We start from the raw sequence: 25,652 nt of genomic DNA on the forward strand, positions 1-25,652 counted from the left end.
AGTCTGTTATTCTCTGAATGCTCCCTATCACAGTTTTACTTGGCATAGTGATGTCATGTTGCAGGTGTTTCTCACATAAATGTATTAACTTTACGCGAGGAGCAAAAGAAACATTTATGAGTTGACAGAGTGATTTTGAGTCCTTCGTCAATGACAAGTTCTCCCTCTGGTTCAAAAGAGCATTTCAGTTTTTCACTTTGAGGTCTGTTTGGACAGGGCAGGTAATACACTTTATTTGTCCCCTGGAACTACAGCGTGCGTCCTGTTGGGACAAGGTAAGTAACATTTTTCATTTGTAGTTCCCTGAATGAGCGTTTAGCAAAGCTTCTGCCTTTCCTGATCCTAGTTTCAGTGAATTTCTGAAGCAAGGCTATGCTTTCACTAGGCTGAACCTGGTTCTCTCTCCGTTTATTAGCATTTCCTCAATGGCATTAAACCCTATTATGGGCCTCTGCAGTATGTCCCTGCTCACTAGTACTGGAACTAGTATTTCATCAGACCTTGCCTGTTTGGATTTTGGATCACACAGACTGAAACTAACTGGGACCCAGCCCTGAAAGAGTTTCTGTGCACCGTTTGCAGCTCTTAAGTCCAGCAGTTCATCATCACTTAACAGGTCACTGATTGGATGGATTCTTGCATCAGGTAAGTTTGGGACTTCCATGTCTCCTCATAATGGACACTTGGGCTCCCGTGTCCCAAGGCTTGAGTCTTAACACTGTTCATTTGCACCAGACAAGACACTTTTTGCCTACTAGCTGTGCCACTCTCTTGTGTTTTGGACCAGGATTGTTTGGGTGAGAGGTTTGTCTCTTTTGAGTTTCACATTTGACTTTGAAGGTGCTGGGGGGTGATGAGTGGGCAGTTTTTCCTTTCCCCTTCACTGTGCACAAGTTTACAGGCTGTGTTTGAGGTTCAGCTTTGAGTCATTTTGGGACTTTAACTCTGAGGTCATGGCACGTCCCTCTGTCACAACCTCTTCAAGTTTCCCAACAACTTTTGACTGCCCTCCACTCTGCACCCTCTTGCCCAATGTGTGTCACTGCCACACTTAAAACAATGGCTACAGTCCTTTTGTCTTGCTGACATGCTACACATTGTCTCTTTGGTCTCTTAAAAGCATTGACTTGAGTTTTGGTTTTGATCGTCATCAACAGTTTTCTCCCACGCTGGACAGTTTGCACAAGGGGCAGCTACTTGACCTGTGAGCTCCCTAATTGCTGTGTTGCTCTCCTCCATTTTTGTAAATAGGGGTTATCTTTAATCGGTTTGTTAGGTTTGTAGAAACTTTGGTTGTTGAAGGGTCATTTTCATCACCACTTCTCTCCTGTGCTCAAACTTGCCCTGTGAGTTGCTTTAGTTGTAGCTTTAATCTTTTGAGCCCTTTCATTTTCCGTTGTATTGGGCGATCTGCATTTTTTGCAGAAACTCATCACTACTATTCTCATCCTGAAGATACATCCTCATCTCTATTCTTATGTTATCATTTGACAAGCCTGTCATTGATGGACTGAGAACATTGGCTATGAACTAGCTCTTTGTTATATTTCAGGCCAGACTGAACGCGTTCAGATGCAAACAGGACCCTTTGGCCTTGAGTCAAGAACTCGCACCAGAAAGTCAAGTGCACTTTCACCAGGCCCCTGTACAGCTTTGTCAGTTGTTGGTACAGTACAGTTGCATCCTTTTTCTGCATAGTGGGCTCTTAAGATTTGTCTGAGAGTGGCTAGGGGTGACTCTATTTCCCCTCTAAATAGCTCCTCAGTTTCAAGCCAGGATTAACAGCACGTATCACAGCCTCCATGATTTCCACTTCTGGATAGCCTTTCCTTATACCACTTCGATCTGGTGTTCAAGGCTGCTAAAGCTCAGAGTGTCTTTTGAGTTGACTCACCAATATGTCGTTTATCCTGAAGTCCTTTCTGAAGCCACTGGAAGGCCAGCAGTTGTTGCTAATGGAGTCTCTGCCTCTGCTTGGAGTTGCCTCATCCCGCGCCGTCTCCCGGACGACCTGTGTCTCAGCGATGGCGGTGTAAGAATCTCCTGCTGTCGTCCCGACACGGTTGAGCTAGGCGCGCCCGTCTCCTCCTCCTCGTCGGCAGCAGGTGAAGAGAAGAATGGCGCCCGCTCCAGCGTCGTCGGGGCCCGCTGGGTTCTCCATGAAGCGTCAGTCGTCGTTCAGTTCCAGAAGCACAGTCATGCCTTCGTCTTCCCTCTCCAAAAGCTCCTCACGTTCTAAAACTTTACTATGTGTAACCAGCGCCGCGGTAGTCTTGTCTTTAATGTCCTCAGAGTCTTTCAGCAATTTTACAATACTCACAGACTTCGGTGCAATTGTTTCACATTTAGTCCAAACAATTTAGTTTCTATTTCAGCAGAAACTCTTCTCGGTGCTCCGACATCTTGCATATCCGCGTTTTCAACCTGCGCCAACACTTGGAAAAACAACAAAAGCGGAACGGTGTCACTCTAGCTATACTTCAACTGTTACCTGTAGCTAGCGTTAGCTCGCAGATTGACTAAGCTGTTGGCGCACATATCCGACTTTACCGTGTTCTTCCAGAGTTGAAAAGTCCTCTGCCGTTAAGTAATATCCATCTTTATCTCGGTGGAACCTCCAAATTGTTACACCACTCAGGCGACAACTTGACGAGAGGTGTAGGAATAGTTCACTATTTATTCTTCACCAGCAGCACAGAAAACATGCAAGTCCACGAGCACCGGGCACACACCTTCGACCAAGCAGGGCTCCGTCAACAACTGAAAACAAACTCTGCTTATTCTACTACTTCACTAGTAGTCATTCACCACTTACTATTTAACTCTGCCCCCTGCTGGCGAAAGTAATTATAACTTCTTACACAAAAGAACTAGAAATAAATGCATATTGCTGAATGAAATGTTACCTCAAATAATAGGGAATGCACTATACAAAAAAAATATTTTTTTCCCAAGTGCTACACATGTCATATTACAATAGTGATAGGTGTAAAATTACTAAATGCACTCTATGACAGCATGTGATGTTATGTGCAAATATTGTGTGTGTTGATAAAAGTCCCATGCTTATATTGATAGTGGAGGTCGTGACTGATAATAACGTGCCAAACAAGATCGAGGCATTGCTGCAACCAGGACCCACAACACAGACAGCTTCAGACAGGACCGCTGCAATGGCTAAACCAAGACCACGATCAAGGCGAGCCGGAGGTGCAGTATCAATGCAGCCACAGCACAAGCACGACCAAAGGCAGGGTCACAGCTATCATCACAATCAGGCACAGCCAAGATTGCAGGCAGGATCTGGGAAAACTAGGAAACAAGTGAGCAGGAATGCAGTAAACAGACATGAGTGTTTGCAGATGGAGGAAGCAAGAGAAGAAAAAAGGAGCTTAGTGTATCCTAGATAGTCCCCCAGCAGATTAAACCTATGTCGGCCTAACTAGGGGCTGGTCCAGGCAACCTGTGCCAGCCCTAATTATAAGCTTTATCAAAGAGAAAAGTCTTAAGTCAACCCTTAAAGTAGGAAACAGTGTCTGCCTCCCTGGCCGAAATTGGAAGATGGTTCCATAAAAGAGCAGCGTGGTAAGTGAAGGCTCTGGCTCTCATCCTACTTTTGGAGACTTTGGGAACCACAAGAAACTCCACATTTTCAGAGCGCAGTGATCTTGAGGGTTGGTAGGGAACTATGAGCCGCAATAGATAGGATGGAGCCTGACCATTTAGAGCTTTGTAAGTAAGGAAGAGGATTTTAAATTCAATTCTGGATCTTACAGGGAGCCAGAGCAAAGAAGCTAAAACAGGAGAAATATGATATCTTTTCTTGGTTCCCGTACAGCAGCATTCGGCACCTTTTGGAGAGACCTAAGAGATTTGTTGGGGCAACCGGATAATAGGGAGTTACAGTAATCCAGCCTCGAAGTAACAAATACATGTACTAATTTTCACTGGTTCAAGTTAAGATAGATACCTGTTTACTACAAATACATGTCATTAAAAATATTAATACATGTCACTAAATTGATCATACCAGTACAGGGGGAGGGAGCCAGGGACCACCACCAGTATTGTGTGGATGCAAACACCACACACATTGTAGCTTACACTCACTGCAAAGCAAACAAAACACATGTGTAGCACTTGGGAAAAAAATCTTTTTTTTTGTATAGTGCATTCCCTATTATTTGAGGTAACATTTCATTCAGCAATATGCATTTATTTCTAGTTCTTTTGTGTAAGAAGCTATAATTACTTTCGCCAGCAGGGGGCAGAGTTAAATAGTAAGTGGTGAATGACTACTAGTGAAGTAGTAGAATAAGCAGAGTTTGTTTTCAGTTGTTAGACGGAGCCTCGTTTGGTCGAAGGTGTGTGCCCGGTGCTCGTGACTTGCATGTTTTCTGTGCTGCTGGTGAAGAATAAATAGTGAACTATTCCTACACCTCGTCGTTGTCGTCTGAGTGGTGTAACACATGCAGGTTTAAGAAACACTACAATCTAACAATACAGCCTATCCACACACACACACACACACACTCACACACACACACACACACACACGTCTAAATCCAAACAACAGACAGGGGTTAGAAAGATATAGCAGAATGGCATGTGATAGAAGGCCCATGAAAAGTGAAACCTCCACCCAGCGACCAACCACCTGTAGATATAAAGCCACCCAGCACCCTGTTACTTGGCAAGCAAAATAACAAAAAATATACACAATGCAGCCAGAAAAGCCTCCCAAAAAAATGTAAAAGAGATACTCTTATACCAGCAAAGACAAAAGTTGGTCTGCAACAAAATAAACAAAAGCCCCCTTTTGTAGTAAATACAATATTACCAATTTGAAATATTTACAAAAAGAAACACCCACAAGGAATATGTAAAGGTATTACCTTCAGTCATTTGAGCAAAACTAGGTCAGGAGGTTAGCATTATTTTCCTCATTCCTATTTTAAGAGGCATGCACTGTTAGCTACAATATACATAAAAAAACAAACAAAGCAATAAAAAACATCAAGGGTGGCATATCTCTAGGTTTACAAGCTGCGGTGCACAACACAATCATATGGTTTGCGGACATACACACATGCATACACGTTGCAATTATGAGAGAGCTAATGCTACCTGCAGCTAGCTGTGGTCTGACTGCAGACGACACCTACAGAGACACCAAGGGAAACACTGTTCAAACGCCATGTAAAAAAAAGTAATAACTACAGAGTGACCAAAAACGGATAACTTTCTTTACCTTGGACGCAAGAATCTCCTTCCACAGCAACACTACAGCAGGAACAGGCGAGGCTAAAGTGCCATCAAGCAAGACAAAACTCTTTACCGGGGCGACTAACCAGGAAGTCAACATGTATCACCTGTCTTCAATCTGAGTGATTATAAAGGTGGAGCAAACATACTACATTAGCTCCACCCATCACATACAGTTGCGTATCATCAGCATAACAATGGAAATTTACAGAGTGATTTCTAATTATGTTGCCTAGGGGAAGCATATATAAAGTGAAAAGGATTGGTCCAAGCACAGAACCTTGTGGCACGCCGAAGCTGATCTTAGTATCCACATAGGATTGATCATTGATGTAAACAAACTGGGAACGATCTAATGAGTATGATTTAAAGTCAATGGGGAAAAACAGTCCAAAAGAATTTCAGGCCATGCTGCCATATCCAAGCTACCTGTGTCTGAGGTCAGGTCGGTTAAGGGCAAGAGGTGATGGAATTTATCTCTAATAGTTATAATTTTGTCATTAAAGAAACTCATAAAGTCATCACTGCTGAGGGTCAAAGGAATACAAGGCTCTAAAGAGCTGTGACTCTGAGTCAGCCTAGCTACAGTGTTGAAAAGAAACCTGTGATTGTTTTTATTTTCCACAATAAGTTTGCTCTTTGTGGTCCCAAAGTCTCCAAATGTAGGATGGGAGCCAGAGCCTTCGGTTACCACGCTGCTCTTTTATAGAAACCATCTTCCAGGTTTGGTCACTACTCTACTTTTAAGGGTAGACTTATTACCTTCCTCTTTGATAAAGCTTATAATTATGGCTGGCTCAGGCTGCCAGCTCCTAGTTAGGCTGACATAGGTTTAATCTGCTGGGGGACTATCTAGGATACACTAAGCTCCTTTTTCCCTCTCTTGCTCCCTCCATCTGCAAATGCTCTTGTCTTTATACTGCATTACGCTAACCTGGATGCCTCTCCGGAGCATTCGTGGTCCCTTGTTTCATTGTTTTCCCGGATCTTGGCTGTGCCTGGATCGTGGTGATGGCTGTGGTGATGCTGTGACCCTGCCTTTGGCTGTGCTCATGCTATGGCTACACCTGCAGTTTGCCTTGATCATGGTCTTGGTTGTGCTGTTGCTGTGGTCCTGTCTGAGGCTGCGCCTGTGTCGTGAGCCCTGGTTGCGCAGATGCCATGATCCTGCCCAACGCAACCTTCTACTTCCATTATTATGCATCTTGCCTCCACTATTAATAAATGCATGGGACTCTTATCAACACCTACGATATTTTTACTTAACATTACGTTATCATAGAGTGCATTTAGTAATTTTAGGTCTAACGCTTTTGTGATATGATATGCTATTGTTACCATTATTGCTGTGCTTCTCTCCCCCTCTCACTTTCTCTCGCTCTTTCTCTTTCCTTTATGTCATTACTGTAATTTAATTGTTATTTATGACATCTATTGCACGTCTGTCCATCCTCCTCAGTCGCTCTTCCTGAGGTTTCTACCATTTTTTTACCCCATTACAGGGATTTTTTGGGGAGTTTTTCCTGAGACAACATGAGGGTCTAAGGGCAGAGGGATGTCATATGCTGTAAAGCCCTCTGAGGCAAACTGTGTTTTGTGATAATGAACTTTACAAATAAGACTGAATTGACATTGAATTAAAAAAGCCAATATAGCACACCTGCTAAGTAGTTCCAGTGACAGTGTCCATTTATCGCTCTAAATTAATACGTTGGCTACCATGTATTAATGTGTGCCTAACATAAGTGACCAGAGCAACAGAAACACAATCATGATGTAATGTTTGTTCATGAAGATCTTGATATTGATTTGGGGACCATGAGATTGCTGGATAGCAAGCTTGTCTTGTTGTTAAGCATACTGCCAAATTATATCTGGGCTACTGTTTGTTACGGACTTTGAGTCTTGCTAGCATAACGTTAGCTTTCGGCCCAGCAGGTTCTCATTCTAAATTCTTTAAATAGCACTGCTCTGTCAGTGCTTACAACATACAAGTGTGGCGCCAAAAGACACCTTCCGCTTCACCTGCAGCACGCACAGAAGGCATCAGATGATAATGTGGTCGGACAGAACCACTGGCGTTGGAATTGTACTCTGTCGGATGGTCAAAGGCAGCAGGCACATCCACATGCAACGCAGATGGACCGCATCGCTTGAGAATACAGCTGGACAGAATCAGCAGCATATGCTGGCAGACAGGCAGGTCCTGACAGAGCTGCATCATGTGACGAGCTTAGAGTGAGAACATGTGGTAGATACTGCCACTCTGACAGTGCTTTTGATGTAAGATTCCAATGCCAAAAGCCAACTTTTGCTTCTGTATGATTACCACTATGAGGTGAGAACACAGCCGGGTCGGCGGACAGATGGACGGCACTTGCTGTGTCTGCATGATATGCCACAGAACAACGTCAGGTTGAAACTCTGCCAGCACATAATATAATGTGTGCGAGGATGCCGGGCAGGAGGGGTGGTACAGACCCCAGACCTTCATGCGTACAATGTGCCTTACAATGTGGCTCCTTCCCCTAATCCTAACCATCCATAACAGCATGTGCATGTGTTGGCATTCTGGTATTGATTGCCATGTGGATGTGTTTTGTAAATAAAACCACATGCAGTGTCATCCCATCATGTGCTTATGTTCATATTATGTAGGCAGCATCCCAGAGCATAAATAACAGACACAGAGAGCGTAATGTGTAGATACGGAAGTCCACTGCAAAGCAGCAACATGTGATGACTTGGGATGAGAATGTGTTAGATGTTGCTGGGAAACCGAGCCATGGCCTTTAAAAAAAAACGAATATTTTGATTGCAAACCACACGGAAATCTAAATATATATACCTTTTTTTTCTTCGGCAAGTGACTTTGGTATGAGAGGGATAATGCCCTTCGAAGTATCCATAATCAGGAATTAATGGCCTCTGCGGTCGAACAGTTCATGCCTCCCAGTCGGCCTTTAATTCCTGATAATGGACACCTCGTCGGGCATTATCCCTTACTTATGAATCCTTTGACATCCAGATTCTTCCTCTGACTAAATGGGCAGTGGGAGCAGGGCAGCAGCAGGTTATCTGCAAAGGATATTTCCAAAGTAGCATGGCCTTGAGCTGAGGTAAAACAAAAATGTTGGTTTGAAAAATAACTTTCCAGAAAGTGCGTAGGTTTCATACAACTTTCAGGGGGAAAGTTGGAATCAGACTCTGGACAGCAAATTGCACCAACATACTGTGGGCCTAAAGCTTATGACACAGACAAGTGATACTTAATTTACGGAATAAAAATAGTTTAGAATTTACAATAACAAAAATCATACTGGGAATTGTTTTTAAGTGCCAGAGTGCAAAAAATAGCATTAAAATAGGCTGTTCATAAAAAATGTGCCAGTGGAGGATCCCCCACAATCCCCCTCTAAAGTCCTTGAAATGTCAATAAATCTTAGAAATTCCTTTAAATCCTAGAAATGTCCCAAAATCCCAGAAATGTCCTAAAATCCTTGAAATGTCTTAAAATCCAAATATGCTAAAATCCAAGAAACACGTCTGAGGCTGCTGCGACTGGCCTCTGACCTGTCATTTTGCAAAAGTGGCCCCCAAGCAAAACAAGTTAAGTATTCCCACCATACATGCATGTTTTGCATAAACAGTAGGAATAAGATAATAAGATATAAACATTTCAGCAACACTGTGAGTACAGTAAAGAGTATAACTTTAACTTAAAGCATTTTCAACTAGAAAATATTATCCCATTAGCAATGCTGAGTTATTTAATCAACTATATCATTATACTTGACTTAGTCAATATTGCCCGGCCTAAATACTTCTCATTATTACACTGTGTGTCCTTGTAGTCGTACTCTGACTGACTGGGCCCATGAAGAGCTTTCGAGTACACCCGCTGTAACATTAAGTTGAGGAATAAGAGTGGGCAGAATGTAAAATGTGATAGATAGCACTCTGTAAGAAGTTTCAGCCAACAGCAGGAACAGACACCATTATGGGTTATAGAGTGGAGTTATTGTCATGGTTATCATTTGAGACGTTAATGGTTTTATGTGGAGAGAGAGATGGCAAAGACATGTTAATGTCCTCTTCATTTTTAACCTTGACCTACCTATCGTGCTCCTTAGGTAACCACCACCACAGCCATGCACACACAAACGAATTCACACACACAGAGAAAAGATGAGATGTGCAGAGGAGGTCATTTATAATTAGTTACACAGCACGACAGAAGTCCTGCGCTGCCACGCACAATCAAAGACAGCTCACAGCATACAGCATCCACCGCATGTATAGCAATCAGTTTTCAAGGCAATCAAGTAATCACAGTTTTAATAATGCATCTCCCACCAGGGGACAGTGTAAAACAGTGTAGGCTGAATATTAGATAATGAGCAAAAACTGACTATAAGCAAGCCGTGATGCTCACATTGTACCTCTTTAACTCTCTGTTTCTTCTCGCAGCAGCAGCAGCAGCAGTGTGTGCGTTTTCAGCAGTGTAGCTGTCAGACAGTGTGACAGCTTTATTGCTGGATGCCAGTGGTGAGCAGGTTGCCACAGGAAGCCTGGAGAGAGCTGCAGGCCAATCCTCAACAGCAGCAGTCCTTACTGGAACTATGTACCTCTTTGTTCCCCCAACCAAGTCTTGGAAAACTTTGGTTTCCCGCTCTGTGGATGAGCCTGAGCTCAGGTGTTTGTGTCAGATAGAGAGCTCACAGCGGTTCACCTCTGGTCTCTATCTGCCATTCTGTCACTGTCGCACACCTGGACACGTGTGGTCAGATTTACTTCATTGGATAAACCTTTTAACTATGTAAATTGTATTAGCTGTGTGTAGACTGGTTGTACTACGCCCCTTACCCAGTGCATGCTGGGATGACCTTCAGCTTCATAAGGAGGGAACTGGATAGGTGGTGTCACAACAGGATCCCACATTACTTATGTGGAACTGAATCTACATGTGTATTTTGTAAAACTGTCTAATGAAAAACAATGATACAAGAAAACCTTAAGATCAGGAATAACATGACACACAGTACACTGACATAAATAAAAAACAATGACAGGATCAAGAAATAACACTAATGGATTAGAGACCTTACACTGGACAGCGATAACATACTGCACATTGTTCCCAGCCATCTTTTTAAAATATGATTATAACAAAAGTAGCAAAAAATAATATGAAATGATTAATTCATTTTGATAGTTGTTTTGTTCTTGTTTTTTTCTTACGTAGAATAAAAATATAATAAGATTCTCACTGAGTATTTTATAGAAAAAAGAAAAAGAAAACGGTTGTATTTTTGAGGTGGCATTCTGCATCACTTGCAAGAGCCAGTTCCCCTTAATATTCTTTATGGGCCCCACTCCCCACTCCACAGGGCCCAGTACAACTGCACTTCCTGCACTTTAATTTTTTACACCCCTGCTAATTGATATCTTACACAAGTAATTTCTGATAATTTACCCAATATATTCCATGGTTCACTCTTTTTATACAATAAAATACTGTACACTGACATCTCAATATAACTTTTCATGGGCTGAAAAGGACTGCAGGCTCAGGTTGATGTGAGGATAACTGACATTTATATCATGTTAATAATACACATATTATGATATTGTGTAAATAATCCAGCACTTCTTAAATAATTTCTGTTTCTTTCTGTTCTTGCTTTGTCTTTTTCCCCCTACACGATCTGGTTGCCTTATCACTATCACAATTTTTGTATGATTTTGTACAGTTATGAGTCTCTTTCCACCTGCCTATACTAACATGTTGATTGTGATTCATTAGCCCAAAGAAGAGACTACAGACTGTTTGATTAACTCTCATCCCTCCTCTTAAGGCCCTGACACTCCAAACTGAGGAGGATAGGATAGGATAGGATAGGGTAACATAGGATTTGCTTTATTAATCCACAAGGGGTCTGCCACAATCAACATAAAACATAAAAACACATGCAGCATGTAAACAAAAACACAGACATTATTGCTGCTCTCTTAATTTTTATCCAATACCCAATCTAGTATCAACACTTTATTGACTTTGTGTTTGCTTATGTATGCATTAAATAGTGAATAAAGGTTTTTAAGAAAAAATCATTGGTTGTTCTGGACCTATTTTCTTGATGAAGTTCCATTTAAATATACAATTCCTTCTGTGTTGAAAAATAGGCAGAGGTCCACCTTACCCAGTGGGTGTGTCCATTTAGAGAAACACTGACATCTATGTACCATAACTGTATTTTTGTCACGAAGTTCAGCATAAGTTCAATCAGGAAAGCTGTTTTAATGCGTCATTCATTCAAAGTTCTCTCTCTCTCTCTTATTTAATTCCTCCCACTTCTTCCAATCAGCTCATTATGGGTGTTTTTCAGTTAAACCAATCACATTTTGCCGTGATCTCTATCAGCCAGTTTTGTTGCTGCTGTCAAACTTCAAATCTGCTCTCTTCTCTGCTGCTGCCCGCTGTCACTTAGACAGAAACTCAGCGCTCTCCTCCACCCTGTTCACCTCCAGTCATTATATCCAGAGCCTGGGTCGAGCTCATCAACTGTCTGCTCCTCATCACAGCCAGATCCTTTGCACCCTCTTCATCATCCACCAGCAGCTGAATCTAGACTCTACAGAGGGGTTCCCTCTTGTGCTACAGCCTTGCCACCCAAGTTAAAATATATGACATCATGATCTAATCGCCAAAGACTGTTCACATTTGTCAGACTTTTGTGCCCATGTTAATAAATATTCTTGGACTCAGAATGTGGGTGGCATGGTGGCATCGTGGTTAGTGCTGTTGCCTCACAGCAAGAGGGTCCCTGGTTGGAAACCTGGTTGGAACAGGGCCTTTCTGTGCGGACTTTGCATGTTCTCCCCGTGTCTGCATGGGTTCTCTCCAGGGTCTCCGGCTTCCTCCCACATTCCAAAGACATGCAGGTCAGGTTGATTGGTTACTCTTAATTGCCCTTAGGTGTGACTGTGAGCGTGAGAGGTTATATGTGTCAGCCCTGCTTTGTCCGCCTGATGATAGCCCCGTAAATTATACCTACTCTACCTATTTGTTAGAAGTAACAACTGTACTTTAAAAAATTCAATAAAGATAAAATATAATAAAAATATACTCCACTGCACCATGTGCCTGTGTGAGCATTCATGCAACAAGGTCAGAGTTAGTGTGATTCATGTGAATGAGGGGTTTTGAGCTGCAATCAAATAATGCACTCTTCTTTCGAGTCCCTGTTTGTCAGAAGACACAAACTCATCAGTTGAGCATGGTCATTTTGTCAGGTTTTTTGGTCAGTTAAAAAAATTAAAACGGCAGCAGGGTGGTGCAGTGGTTAGCACCTCACAGCAAGAGAGGTCTGGGTCCAAACCAGCTTAAGCGACCTGTGTCAGCGTGGGTTTTCTCTGGGCTCTCCGACTTCCTTCCACAGTCCAAAGACATGCAGGTTCATAGGTAACTCAGAATTGACTCTAAACAAGCTAAAATGATCAACACATTCTCATCATAAATTCGTTACATGTTGCAGCTTTGTCAGTGGACTTCCATGTCCATGTTCATATTATATTTTAGCTATCCCATCCCCCACCACGGGTATATAATAACACCATGACCAGTTCTGTCCAGCTGCTCTCTGACGCCATCCCCTGGCATTTCATGTACACATCAAGGTGCTTTTTGGCATTGTGCACTTCATGACTTCACTTCAAAATCATTAAATACCACTGTTTTGTCACTACTTTCAGATACCGACACCAAAAGGCACCTTTTGCTTCAGCATGATACACCACTGGATGGCATCAGCTGAGAACGCAGCTGGACAGAACGAGTCGCAGTATTATGATATACTGGCAGACAGCCAGGCGACACCTGTCGCATGTGCATTATATGCGACAGGACAGCGTCAGGTTGAGATGCAGCCCATAACAGCATAATATATGATTATTTCAACCTGTTTTGAATATAACCTGACTGAACCTGATGGTGAAACAGGAAGGAGTAAAGTGTGTGCTTTGTGTTATCAAATAATGAAAGTGATTTTAGGAAATTCTTGAAACAACTTGATTTGCATTGAAAACAGGTTGGAAAATTTTGAGCTGCAGGAGTCAGCATGGAGACAGGCCTATCATTTCATCTGTGGACGAGTCTGTCAGTGTGAGTTGAGGGTGAAGAAATGGTGGAAATTCTTTCAGTGATGAAGAAGGTGTGCTGTTGTGCAAACTAGTGCACATTCGAAATGTGAAGGACCAATCAGATTGCTTGGTTAGAACTACTTGTTGTATTATATCAGAGCATCACATCCCTCCAAGTACACTCCCATCATCACAAAAAGTAGATGTTGCAAAAAATTATTAGCAGCCTATAAAACAATCACTGGCAAGGGCAAGGGTGTCATAAAAACATAGATTTAGTCAGTCAGTCATTTTCTGTAACCGCTTGTCCTCGTAAGGGTTGCGGGGGCTGAAACCAATCCCAGCTGTCATCGGGCGGAAGGTGGGGTACACCCTGGACAGTTCGCCAGACCATCGCAGGTCTATCACATATAACCTCTCACGCTCACAGTCACACCTCAGGGCAATTTAGAGTCACAAACCTGAGCTGCATGTCTTTGGACTGTGGGAGGAAGCCGGAGACCCTGGAGAGAACCCACGCAGACACAGGGAGAACATGCAAACTCCACACAGAAGGGCCCCGCCCGGACCAAACACCGTTCCAACCAGGATTCGAACCAGAGACCCCCTTGCTGTGAGGCAACAGTGCTAACCACAAAGCCACCGTGCTGCCCAACATAGATTTAAAGAAAGATAAAATTTAAAATAAATAATAAAATAAAATAAAACAAAATACAATGAAATTAAATTAAATACAATGAAATCAGAGTAAATTAAATTAAATAAATCTAACCAGACCGTGTTTTTCCATCTGACTGAGAGGTGATGACTCTATTTTACAAATCTTTGACTGAGTCCAGCAGTGAGTGTGTAGTAATGTAAGGGTCAAAAATAAAATTGTTAAATAACCGGAGTCTAGATATTAGCAAACATAATGGCCCTGACATCTGCAACCCCTTAAACAAAGAGTTAAAGCTGCTTTTATTTCAGCGCCTGGTGCAACCCATTCAAACATTTATTTTTAGTACTTGCAGAAAAATTGCTTAATTTGCTCTCAGTCACCAATTATCACCCTTTGTACATACCAAAAAGACAGTGTGTCTTATTATCAAATTATTTTAACCCATTCTACTTTCCAGTTTTAGCTGTTCTAAGTTCTTACTTAATGTTTCCTATTCTTCTTCTCACTAATTTCTTCCTAAATTGTATTTTCTGTGATATTTGCACTGATCTGATCTGTTGTGTCGTTTTTTCTTGCGCTGAAAGCCAAATGTGATACATTAACCCTTTGAAACCTGGAACATCAGTTTTCTTGTGCTCCATTCAGACACTTTTCAAAAGCTGTTTAACTCCTTGAAACCTTAGCAAATTGGTTTGATTTCTTTGAAAAAATAGCATGGTGGAGAACAGCAATGACCCACCTGGTGAGAAATATTCCACAAATTGCAAGAAAATGGTAAAAGGTCACAAGAATATGACCTGTAAATTGGGAAATGAATCAATAAATAAATATGGAAATTTTGCAGAAAATTATATTTATAATTATTCAAATTTTATATATTTAAAAACATATACATTAATATATATATATTTAATTTTCAGCACATTTCCAGGTCATTTCTGTCTTTCTTTCCTTTTGTTGTTGTTGCTGCTGACTTCAATTTTTTTTTAGCACTGCAGGAGCTGCAGCTGACGGATGACTGCTTCTGTGGACAGAGATGCTGAATGCAGCTCAGAGTCAGTGTGGATTGTAATTTACTATCTCAAGAAAAGAGACAGTCACATTTCCAACACATTCTCATCCCAACTCATTACATATTGCCGCTCTGTTAGTGACCTGTGTCGACTCATGACATTTTTGGTATCCTTCTGCATCAGCTGTTTATGCTCCAGGATGTTGTTACTGTGATGTCAACAAATGCACATGGTGGGATGAAGCAGCACAGTGCTTATTTTTACGCAACAGTGTGGACCATCACAATGGTTGGGATTAGGTAACAAATCACAGACGACTGGGTTTAGGCAAAAGAGGCACATGGTAAGGTGTAGAATCGTTCTCGTTCAGCTCCCTGTGCGCATTGCATGTAGACGCGCCCTGTGCCATCCGGCTGGCCGCCAAAGTATGATAACAATGCCAAAGGTTCTGTCCTAATATGTTTTCATCTGTTGCCGTCCAGCCGCATTCCTGTTTGACACAGAATGTGACTTTTGGCGTCACGCTTGTATGCAGAAAGCACTGACAGAGCAGCGCTGTTTGACGTGTTTGGAGTGCGAATAGGCTTACATTTCACAATAAAATATGATGTAAAGTGTCATCATAAATGCAGAATTTCTGTCAAGCAGCACTCATCAAAAGTGTTGAACACCCAACCATCAATCAGGTCGTAGTCAAGCTCAATATCTTCAGCACCCGGTTTCAGGAGCTTTGCAAATACAATGAATGAGCAGCAACCAGCAGCAGTGAAAAACCTGCCACCCCTCCTCTGCCAACAATAGCGTACACTGTAAAGACAAGTCAGAGGCTCCTCCTGGCTCTGATTGGTTGCTGCTGTTTAGGCACACTGGATTCTTGTATATGTCATTAGGAGCACTATAAGGAGGCAGAGGAGCATGATTTTTTTTTTTTTTACAGATTATCTGTCTCATGTACTTACTGTCATACTGTCTTATTGAACCTTTAACCCTTTGATATGTTCTGGAAATTTGTTTGCAGTTCGCAGGACATTTCTTTTCAAGTTGATCATTATGTTTTTCATAAGTTTTTGAAATAAATCAAATCCATTTCCTCACGTTTTAGAGATTTAATGCTAGTTAACAACATCTAAGCACAAGCACAAGGAGATCCAGGTGTTAAAGTGTTAAATGTAGTGCAGCTGTAACCTAAAATGGAAGCAATGAATGATGCATTTTGCAACATGAGCCACATGAACATGCCACTGCCTGTACCATCATTTATCATGAAATTAACGTGTCTAAAATGGTGTTACGGAGATAGATGATTAACCATTCAGGGTGCAGCATGAGGTGATTTACTGGGTCAAATATATGAGTGCCTGTAATTTAACAGCGTGTGGTCAGATCATCCAACGCTGTCACCTTGTGGCAAAAAGAAAAAACTGCACTAAGTGTGCATGTGGGAACGTAAAAAAGTCATCACTAGTGTGTGTGTGTGTGTGTGTGTGTGTGTGTGTGTGAGAGAGAGAGAGAGAGAGAGAGAGAGAAAGAAAGAGAGAGACTGAAAGAGAGAGAAGGGAGAGAGCAGATCTGTAATGATAATGCCTGGAAGAGCGCCAGCCATGCTGATTTAACCTTTCTCACAGGATCATACCAGGTGACAGAAGCTGTATTTAAAGCCTCAGCTCTGGTTAAATACGCTGTGATGTGGATATTCAGCCTCATATCTGTTCATCAGCAACATGCATTTGTAATTGTTTTGTCATTCATGTCTGCATACGTTCAGCTGAACTGCAGCAGCAGCAGCAGCTCAGCGCTCCTTATAGCAGCATATTTCAGTGGGGGTTTGTATGTGTGTCACAGAGCCTCCCTGTCCTCTCTTTCACCCCGAAAAAACAGAAATACTCCCTCTTCATCCTGCTCTTCCTCTCTCTGTACCCCCCGCCCCCCCATCTCCCTCCGCCTCCATCCGGCTTTGATCCGCCCCTGCAGCCACGCTGGAAAGATGACAGAGCGTAGAAAGAGAAAGTGGAGAGGGAGGGAGAGAAAAAGATGACAGCTCCTCAACAAGTGTGGAGAGAGAGAGAGAGAGAGAGAGAGAGAGAGAGAAAGAGAGTGAAGAAGGATAGAGGCAAAAGAAAGAGGAGAGAGCTATTCCGATGATGAGCTTCTCACCATGGGAGGGGGAGGAGACATATGCAGCATCAAGAGGCACTGGAGCTGCGTTAAGCATGCACACGCTCGCTGCACTCTTTTCACACACACACGCACAAACGCACACGCACACACACACACACACACACACACACACACACAGGTTTAACCGCTTTTGTTTACCCTCAGTCTGGTTTGTAGACAGTCTCCATCTGCCCTGGTTGACACAGATGCTGACTTGTAACACATACAGTGATAATCAGTCATAGAAAGGTAGATGTCCAGAGGCACACACACACACACACACACACACACACACACTTAATCCTTTGAAACCTGGATGGACATCAGTTTTCTTGTGCTGTCAGATGCCTTCCACGAGCGTTTACCCTTTGAAATCTGAGAAAATTGGTTTGATTTATTTTGACAACATGGAAAAATGTTGAAATGAGCAGCCTGATCAGAACATAATCACAGAAAAAAAAGTTGAAGAAAAATGTCCTGAAAACTATGTTTATAATTTATATTTAAAATTATGTTAAGGTCATTTCCTTGTTTGTTTTTCTTTTTTCCCCTTTCTTTTATTGTAGCTATTTTTTTGTGTGTGTGAATTGTTCTTGTAACTTTTACTTTTTTCTTGCTAGTTTTTGAGTCATCTCTTGTGAAGTTGTCCTTTTCATGCTCTTGAAAGGAATCCAGTCAAGTTGCTCTGGTTTTTTAAGGGTTAAAAGCTGACAATTATTTAAAGTTATTGTCAAAAAATCAAATAAAAAGCTCCTTACAATTACAGTATTTATTTAGTAAAGTGTGTGTCAAGCCTTATCTTCTTCCTTTGTACCAAAAAGTGTCATTGTTGTCCAAAAACTATTAAAAAATCACACTGTTGCACTGGGTGCTGTGTTCCTTCATTACTATGAATACACACAACTTAGTATATTATTTATTTTACTCAGACACACACCATCCCGCTGCTGCCGCAAAAACTCACTAGAGAACCAAATGTGGATTCATCCATCACTGAAAATAGTCCCCCAACAAATGTACTGTTTCCTGCTCTCACTAGCTCTAATCTGAGAGTTACCAGCTGTATTAGCAGATTACTTATGTGAAATTATATTTGAAAAGATTTGTATGGAGTTAGATTTGTCGCAATATTATATGTGTAAATAAACCAACAATCTGTATGTAAATGTGTAATCTGAAAATACAAAACACCTTCCACAAACACAGACGATAGAGTTGTAAACTTAAAAAAAATATTTTTCAAATATGGAACAGCACTGCAGATATACAAAAAAACATTAATGAAACTAATATCTGTCTCTAGATTAAATAAATGAAGACCATTTGTAGTAAAATTTTAAATTTCCTCTTTTAACACAGATAATATTGAAACAAATCTATTACGGAGATAGAGAAAAAGAGTAATTATAAATACATAAGTTAAACAAAAAAATGAATAAAAGTAGAGAGAGCAATAAAAACATCAACAAACAAAATAAAAAAATAATGGTAATATTACATTGTTACAGGAGTATTGCAATCAAGAAACAAAACAAATAACTGTTATAATACATCAAATTAATTTAACAATAAATGACAAGCATAGTTTTTCTCGGCAATAAAGAAATGTACTAGATTAAATAAAATAGATTCATTTCTAAAGTAATCAATGAAACAAGTGAATAAATAAAAGCAGGAAGAGTGGTGAAAACAAACGTCAAACAAAACAAATTTGGTAGTATTACAACGTCATAGGACAATTGCAATTGAGACAAATACAAAACAAATATCAGTTAACACATAAAATTAATGTACAAATAAATGCAGAATATAAACAAAAGCAAGAGTATTAAAATACAACAAAAAACATAATACATACACAAACGTATGGGCAATAGTACATGTTGTAGAATCACTGCAATTGAGACAAAACCCTAACAATACCCAAAAATAAATTGACAATTAAAACTTTGCTGCTTAAAAAACTGCTCTGTGTGTCTTTTCATTTTAGCTGTTAGCTCATCTCCACTACTGGTTTCAGGGAACATTCTTCCAGTGTGACTCTCTCCAGCTCCTCAGCCACATGCCGCCCAGCCTCTTACCACCTGTGCTGCAAGCCAAACAGCTTCCCAGCTTCAGTCACACCTCAACTTCTTCAACTCCAGCCTCTCACCACTAGCTTTGGCCTCACCTCAGTCTGCCTGCTTCTTCCACCTTCAAAAACTCTGCAAACAAACATAAACGCATACTATGCTGTGTTTAAAATAACTTAGTTGCCTTTTGGATTCATACAGGATATGAACTGCACTCTCACACATTGCCCACTCTCTTGCTCTTCATACTAGCAGTTGCTCTGAGCATCAAAAAATGATGCCGCCTTGTGTTTCATTCCGAAGCTAAATCTGCCTCAGGAGGCCGGTATCTGATGTCAGAGCATCTGTATTTGCAGTCCAATATTCACTTCCCGTCTGAAAGTGATTTGGATTTTTTTGACACCTTACCACGTGCCTTAATTGAGCTTTTACAAACCTTTCCTTTTTTTAAGAGCCTTTTAAAACTCTTTTTAATATTCATAGTCTTCATGAGCCTGTGCCCCTCATAACAGCACGAATGACAAAGCAGCACCATGTGACGAGTTGGTATGAAAAAAGTTGTCTAAAAGTTGTTGATATTTGATGAGTTGGGAATCAGATGGGTTTGTCCAGCTGCATAGATAACAGATAACAATCATTAAAAACAAAGCAGAGTACAGTGTCTGATGGGTCTCTGCTAGCAGGGGAAGCATTTTCTGGCACACAGTCACTATGAAAGACTATAGAAGGGAGTTTGGAAATTTAAAATCATAAATTCAACCCATGCATTTATTTAAAGGGAGGAAATGATCTGATAACAGCTCTGACATTGCCCCAAACCAAAATGCTATCCATGTGACTTGAATACAGGGTTGCTGCATAATTGCAAATCATGTATCCTCAATAATATTCCGTTATAATCCTGATAATAATCAGAAGCATCTTCTGAACACAGTGGTTCTCATAAGAGAACTCAAATCTTCCTGCTTCTCTTATTAACATGCATCTCATACCAGGACAGTCTCTAATTTAACTAGATTACGCTTAGCTCATTCAAATCATCTCTGCTACCCACATTTAAATTGGATTTCTCTTTACCTCACAACCTCATAATTGCTACTTGACACACTTTCATAATATTTATGTCTTCAGCTATTCGTCGTCAGCTATTTACAACTTACTTTGTTTGTTCCTCATCCATCCATATCCTGCACAACCTGCTGGCTGTCTGATTTGGTTTATAATTCAAATTTTCATTTTGGTCTGTTTGGCCAAAGAAATTTTGTAATATAATTCCATACAGTTGGAGACTTGCAGGAGACATTAAAAAAAATTAAAGTTTAAGTAGCAGCAAATATCCTGACTTAAACTACTTAGTACCTAATAAGTGTTAAGCTCCAAAAATACTAAATCCTAAACTTGACTGACTGTAAATATTGTTTGTTTGTTTCTTTGTTTGTTTGTTTGTTTGTTATGTTTGTTAATTATTGTCTGGTTTGGGTTTTTTTTATGTAGTACACTATGTTTAATGAAAATGCAATAAATCTAAATCTTTTAACACATTTACATATAAATTGGAGACAAGTTAAATTCCAGTGTTAAGGTTGTGATACATTTTTTTTCCTGCTGATGTGATATGAATTCATTTGAAGAGTTTTAAAGGATTTTTAGAGCTGCTACAGATCACATCTAGCCTTGAGTTTGAAAAACTCCCACACCCCTCCTCCTCCTCCTCCTCCTCTTCGCTCTTCCTCACTCTCTGCCAACGGGCATAAAAAGTGCCAGATTAACACACTGGCACACATAGACTACATTGGAAATGTTCATGCGTACAAAGCATCTGCTTGTGTGTGTGTGTGTGTGCGCACGCGCTCGTGCAATCATGATAATTGCCTGGATTTATGGGTGACAGGAACAGTTTACTGTGTCATTTGGACTTTCAGGGACAAGGGTTCACTTACCGGTGAATGTGACAGACAAAGAGCCCAGAAAGACACACACGTGAAAATGCCCACACACACACACGTGCACACACACATAAGCTGACTTGGATGCGTAGGAGTTTTGCAGCTTAGTGTTTGCATGTCGCAGTGATATCTCGTGTATTGAATGTGTGGGATGGAGGAGCGCTACATGCAAGGAGACAGATGCTGGAGTTCGCAATTACACTCACACAAACAAACACTGGCTCTGACACACACATGCACACACACACATATGCATGATGCCCAAAATCTGTCAAACACTGCAATGAAGCTGATATGCTCAGTGCTGCTGACTGTCCCACAGATGAACTCCTGCTACTGAGATTCACACTAAACCAAGGGGAGTCTGATCAAATACTCCAATTCCCTACTGTTACCTCCCCTTGCCTAAACGCACACACACACATGCACAGACACAAAAACAGAGTATGGGATGACGGTTGAATACTAATGTCAGACCTATTTACATTTCAAGCTGCACGACTGTCAGCACATCTCTGTTTGGGGAGAGAGTGGGGAATTGTCAAGAACACACAGTTCTCGCCTCGCTCTTAGTTTTATTCCAACCTTTAAACCCACAACATAATGTTGGGATACTATCGCATCAAGGGCTGGTAATGGAACTTGAGTCAAACTGGGGGAGCCACTGTTTCATCTTTCATTTTGTTTACAAATCCTGTATTTACACCGCTTTTCCTCCGAGAAACCAGCACGAGTCTCTTTTCATTCCATTTCCTTGGCTTGTGCGTCTCTTCAGACTGACCCACTAAAAGTCGTCAAAGGCTGCCGTGTGAATGGTGCAGCTTTTCAAAGTCTAGACCTATTCAGGTATTCTCATTAGCTGTCCTTCACACCACAAGAAAAGCTCAAGCAGTGCTCCGCTGAGTGGTTTCACCAAAGAATGAAATCAAATCAGAAAGCAGATGTGAATAGATGGTTATTTGGCAGGAATCAGTCTGAGCTCACATGGTCCTGTGAGACAACAACATCATGAGCTGCATCAGCTCAAACTGCTGATCCAGGCAGGTGGTCATGTGTTAAATCAGTTAGTTCATCCAAATATTTTTTTCAAAAAATGGTAGCACTCTACAGTATTAAGTCCACATCTATAATGTATTATGAAGGCTTTCATAGTGAATTATTATGCATTCATAATGCTTCATGACTGCACTCATAAACACACATATTGCTTATTGTTGCACTATATCAATAGTCATAAACCATTATAGATTTGACTTATAATTATTTATACTGTAAGTGGCAAGGGTCTTATGGATGTTCTTGACTAGTTATAAACTAGAGGTTGAATGATGAGGCTTATAATGCACTATAAATACTTATACACACATCAATAATCACATGTTGTAAGGACTCATAGTGTGCTGTAACAGTCCATGCAGCATCATGTACTGTATGTGTTAAGTAAAGTGAGGTACATATTTGGTACACATTTATGCAATTATAACAATTTATGCCTCATCATAATGAAGCATAAATTATAGATGTTTTCATAATTGAAAGTGTTACCAAAAAATTATTTGTTTTTGGAGACAAAATTCCAAGGAGAAGAGGAAACGATTAAAGCAACTTCTGACAAATAATAAGTCTGTGTTTTCTGAAGTAAAATGGTAAATAGTAAAGGGACTGCACTTGTATAGCTTTTCTAGTCTTCAGACCACTTTAACACTACATGTCACATTCGCCCATTCACACACACATCACGCACTGGTGGCCGAGGCTACTGTACAAGGTGCCACCTGCTACTCAGTAACCATTCATATGACACTCACACCCCAGTGACGCAGCATCAGGAACAGTTTGGTTGTCAGTGTCTTGCTCAAGGATACTTCCACATGTTGCCTGGAGGAGCCAGAGATCAAACCACTGACCTTTGGATTAGAGGATGACCCGCTTTACCTCTGAGCCCCAGCTACAAATGGTAAGTTGTAACTGTATGTGCAGCCCGTTCTCATTCCGAAGTTATCACATACCTCCACCTGATCAGTGCTTTCAGTGTAAGATCCCAACACAGAAAGCCACTTTTCGTGTCCACATGATACAACAGATGCCCGTCAGGCACCTTCTGTGGCAGCATGATACGCAGATGGGAGGGCGTCACTTGAGTACAAGCGAAAACTGTCACATGCATATGATACACAGCAGGATGTCGTCAGGTTGAAATGCTGCTGGTGAGATTGTAATATAGGAGTATGAGAGCATGTATAAGGTGAGCAGGACGGGTGGTGGATTTGTCCAACAAACCCCGGACTTTGATCTGAAATGTGATGTTTTACTCCTAATCCTCAAAATGTGCCTCCTTCCCCTAATCCTAATCATCCATGCCAGCATGTGCATTTGTTGACGTCCCAGCGTTTGTTGCTATGTGCTATTGTTGCCTAAACATAACCACTTGCAGTGTCATTCCACTACTGGAACATAAAGAGCAAATGCAAAATGATATCTAAAACATAATATGCTGATGTGGAAGTCCACTGCAAAGTGACAACGTGACAATTTGGGATGAGAACATGTTGGTATATCTACCACAGGGTGGACTTTACTATTAGGTAAGGTAGGCCATGCCCTCATCTAACAGGTTCCCCTTACAATTATAGATTTATTACGTTTACATGCAAAACATAAAATAATCACTGTTCTAACTCATATATGATGAAAAAAACCCATAGAAGGCCCTCAGAGCACCTCTTTTATCATTTCTGTGCTCCACAGTTGCTAAAGTCTTCCTGTGGCATCGGCTCACATGTTGTAGAGGATGGTAACACTTCAAATGAGCTTTGAAGAGGCTTGAGCCAATGTAAATACATTCGGTTGATCATACTTCAATACCTCTGCCCAAGTTAAATATTGAATATTTTTGCAGTTTTACATCAATAGTTTTATTGAAGTTAAAGATCTGACTGCCTCTATCACTGCCAATATAAACATCTCAAAGAGAGAAAGTGAAAATAAGACATAATGGAGGCTGTGCTGACCACAGGAAGAATGGCTGATGAAACTGCATCAACTGACGGGGATCCTAATAAATACAAATACATATCCAGCCCAATCTAATATTCTATGTAAGAATATGGCTTGTGTCTCTCTGTATTATGATTCCTTTCTTCATTTACCATGATTACACTGAAGGGTGTATCCTACAGGTCTCACAGCAGAAAGAAATACTGCTTGCTTTCATGAAAAAAAAAACACAGGTTAAAACAGAGCATCCTGCATTTGGTGTGAAATTGGAGAAGAAAATAAACATTTTATGTTTTTAGGTATTTATTAAAAGTATATGTATGTACTTGTACATGTATTTTGATATACTGTCATGATGTCCTAAATTTATATACTTGTGATCTTTGTTTGTGAGTCATGATTCTTATTAATTATATCATTTATTCATTTATTTATTGTGGGGTTTAAGAATAGAAAATATTGTATTTAACTTGTGTTTTCCAACAACCCTGATAATGGGCATGATACTGGCAACAACAAAAAAAACTCATCCTCAAAGACTGGAGGACACCAATCCTACCATGCTTTAGAAACTGGCTGCATGAAATTATTCAAGTTATGCACATGGAGAAGCTGTGATTCAATAATTCATGATTCAATTAATTGGGAAGAATCCTGGGTTCTTTCTTGCAACACCGTGACTCTCTATGTATATATGATCAGGACTTTCTTTCCTGTATTCTGTTTTTATTTTGTTTACACAGACCCTGGCTACAGCAGACAATATTTGCTGTTATGGTCCTGGGTCCTTTAATCACATGCTTATGATTAACTTCCTTTAGTTACCGGTAACTCTGTGTGTGTATGCCTGGGTTAGTGTGTTAAGTATGTGTGACTGTACTTTAAAGTTTTTGTGTCTTGATTTATGTGTGGTTTACGTCCTTACAATTTGCCTGTAAAAATATTATTTAATTAAAAGAAAACTTGTGTTTTCCATACACAAAATATGTGTCATTATGGTTCAATGAAAAACAGGTAAATTGTTTCCTATATGTAAATAACGTTTTTATTTCACATTTGTCACAATTTCGCGTGCAGTCATGTGTGTCCGTCAGACATTTCACATGTGCAAAGTGACGTGTGATTTATCAAAATGAGAAACATGCTTCACATATGATATATTCACAGGCATATGTGGTTTTCAGACATTTCACATATGGATGTGGTCTTTATGTAAAAAACATGTATTTCACATGTGTCTTAATGAAAGGATCAATGCTGGCACTGGGTCCTTGGTTCATGGAACATGAGGGATTGTGAAGTGAAAGTTGAATTGATTTTTTTTAACAGTACTGGTGTACTAATAATATTGATAACTATTTTATATGATATGATAATTTTATTTATTTGATTAACTGAT

The 25,652-nt window shown here is 40.6% G+C and overlaps 1 protein-coding gene across 1 annotated transcript in view; it reads right to left on the minus strand.

Annotated features, from left to right (window-relative positions):
* Positions 1-4,433: 4,433 nt before the first annotated feature.
* The window catches only part of LOC148190117 (uncharacterized), a 29,200-nt gene continuing 7,981 nt past the window's right edge, over positions 4,434-25,652 (minus strand). Inside the window, exons 4-5 of the mRNA XM_088072218.1 lie at positions 5,128-5,161; positions 4,434-4,453 (exon numbers count right to left, since the gene is read on the minus strand). Of these exons, the coding sequence (XP_087928344.1) occupies positions 4,434-4,453; positions 5,128-5,161 (54 nt within the window). The remainder of the gene's footprint in view (positions 4,454-5,127; positions 5,162-25,652) is intronic.

Source organism: Plectropomus leopardus, chromosome 2 (genome assembly GCF_026936395.1).
Source record: "Plectropomus leopardus strain MGB_pleo_1.0 chromosome 2, ASM2693639v1, whole genome shotgun sequence".
Classification (NCBI taxonomy): Eukaryota; Metazoa; Chordata; class Actinopteri; order Perciformes; family Serranidae; genus Plectropomus; species Plectropomus leopardus.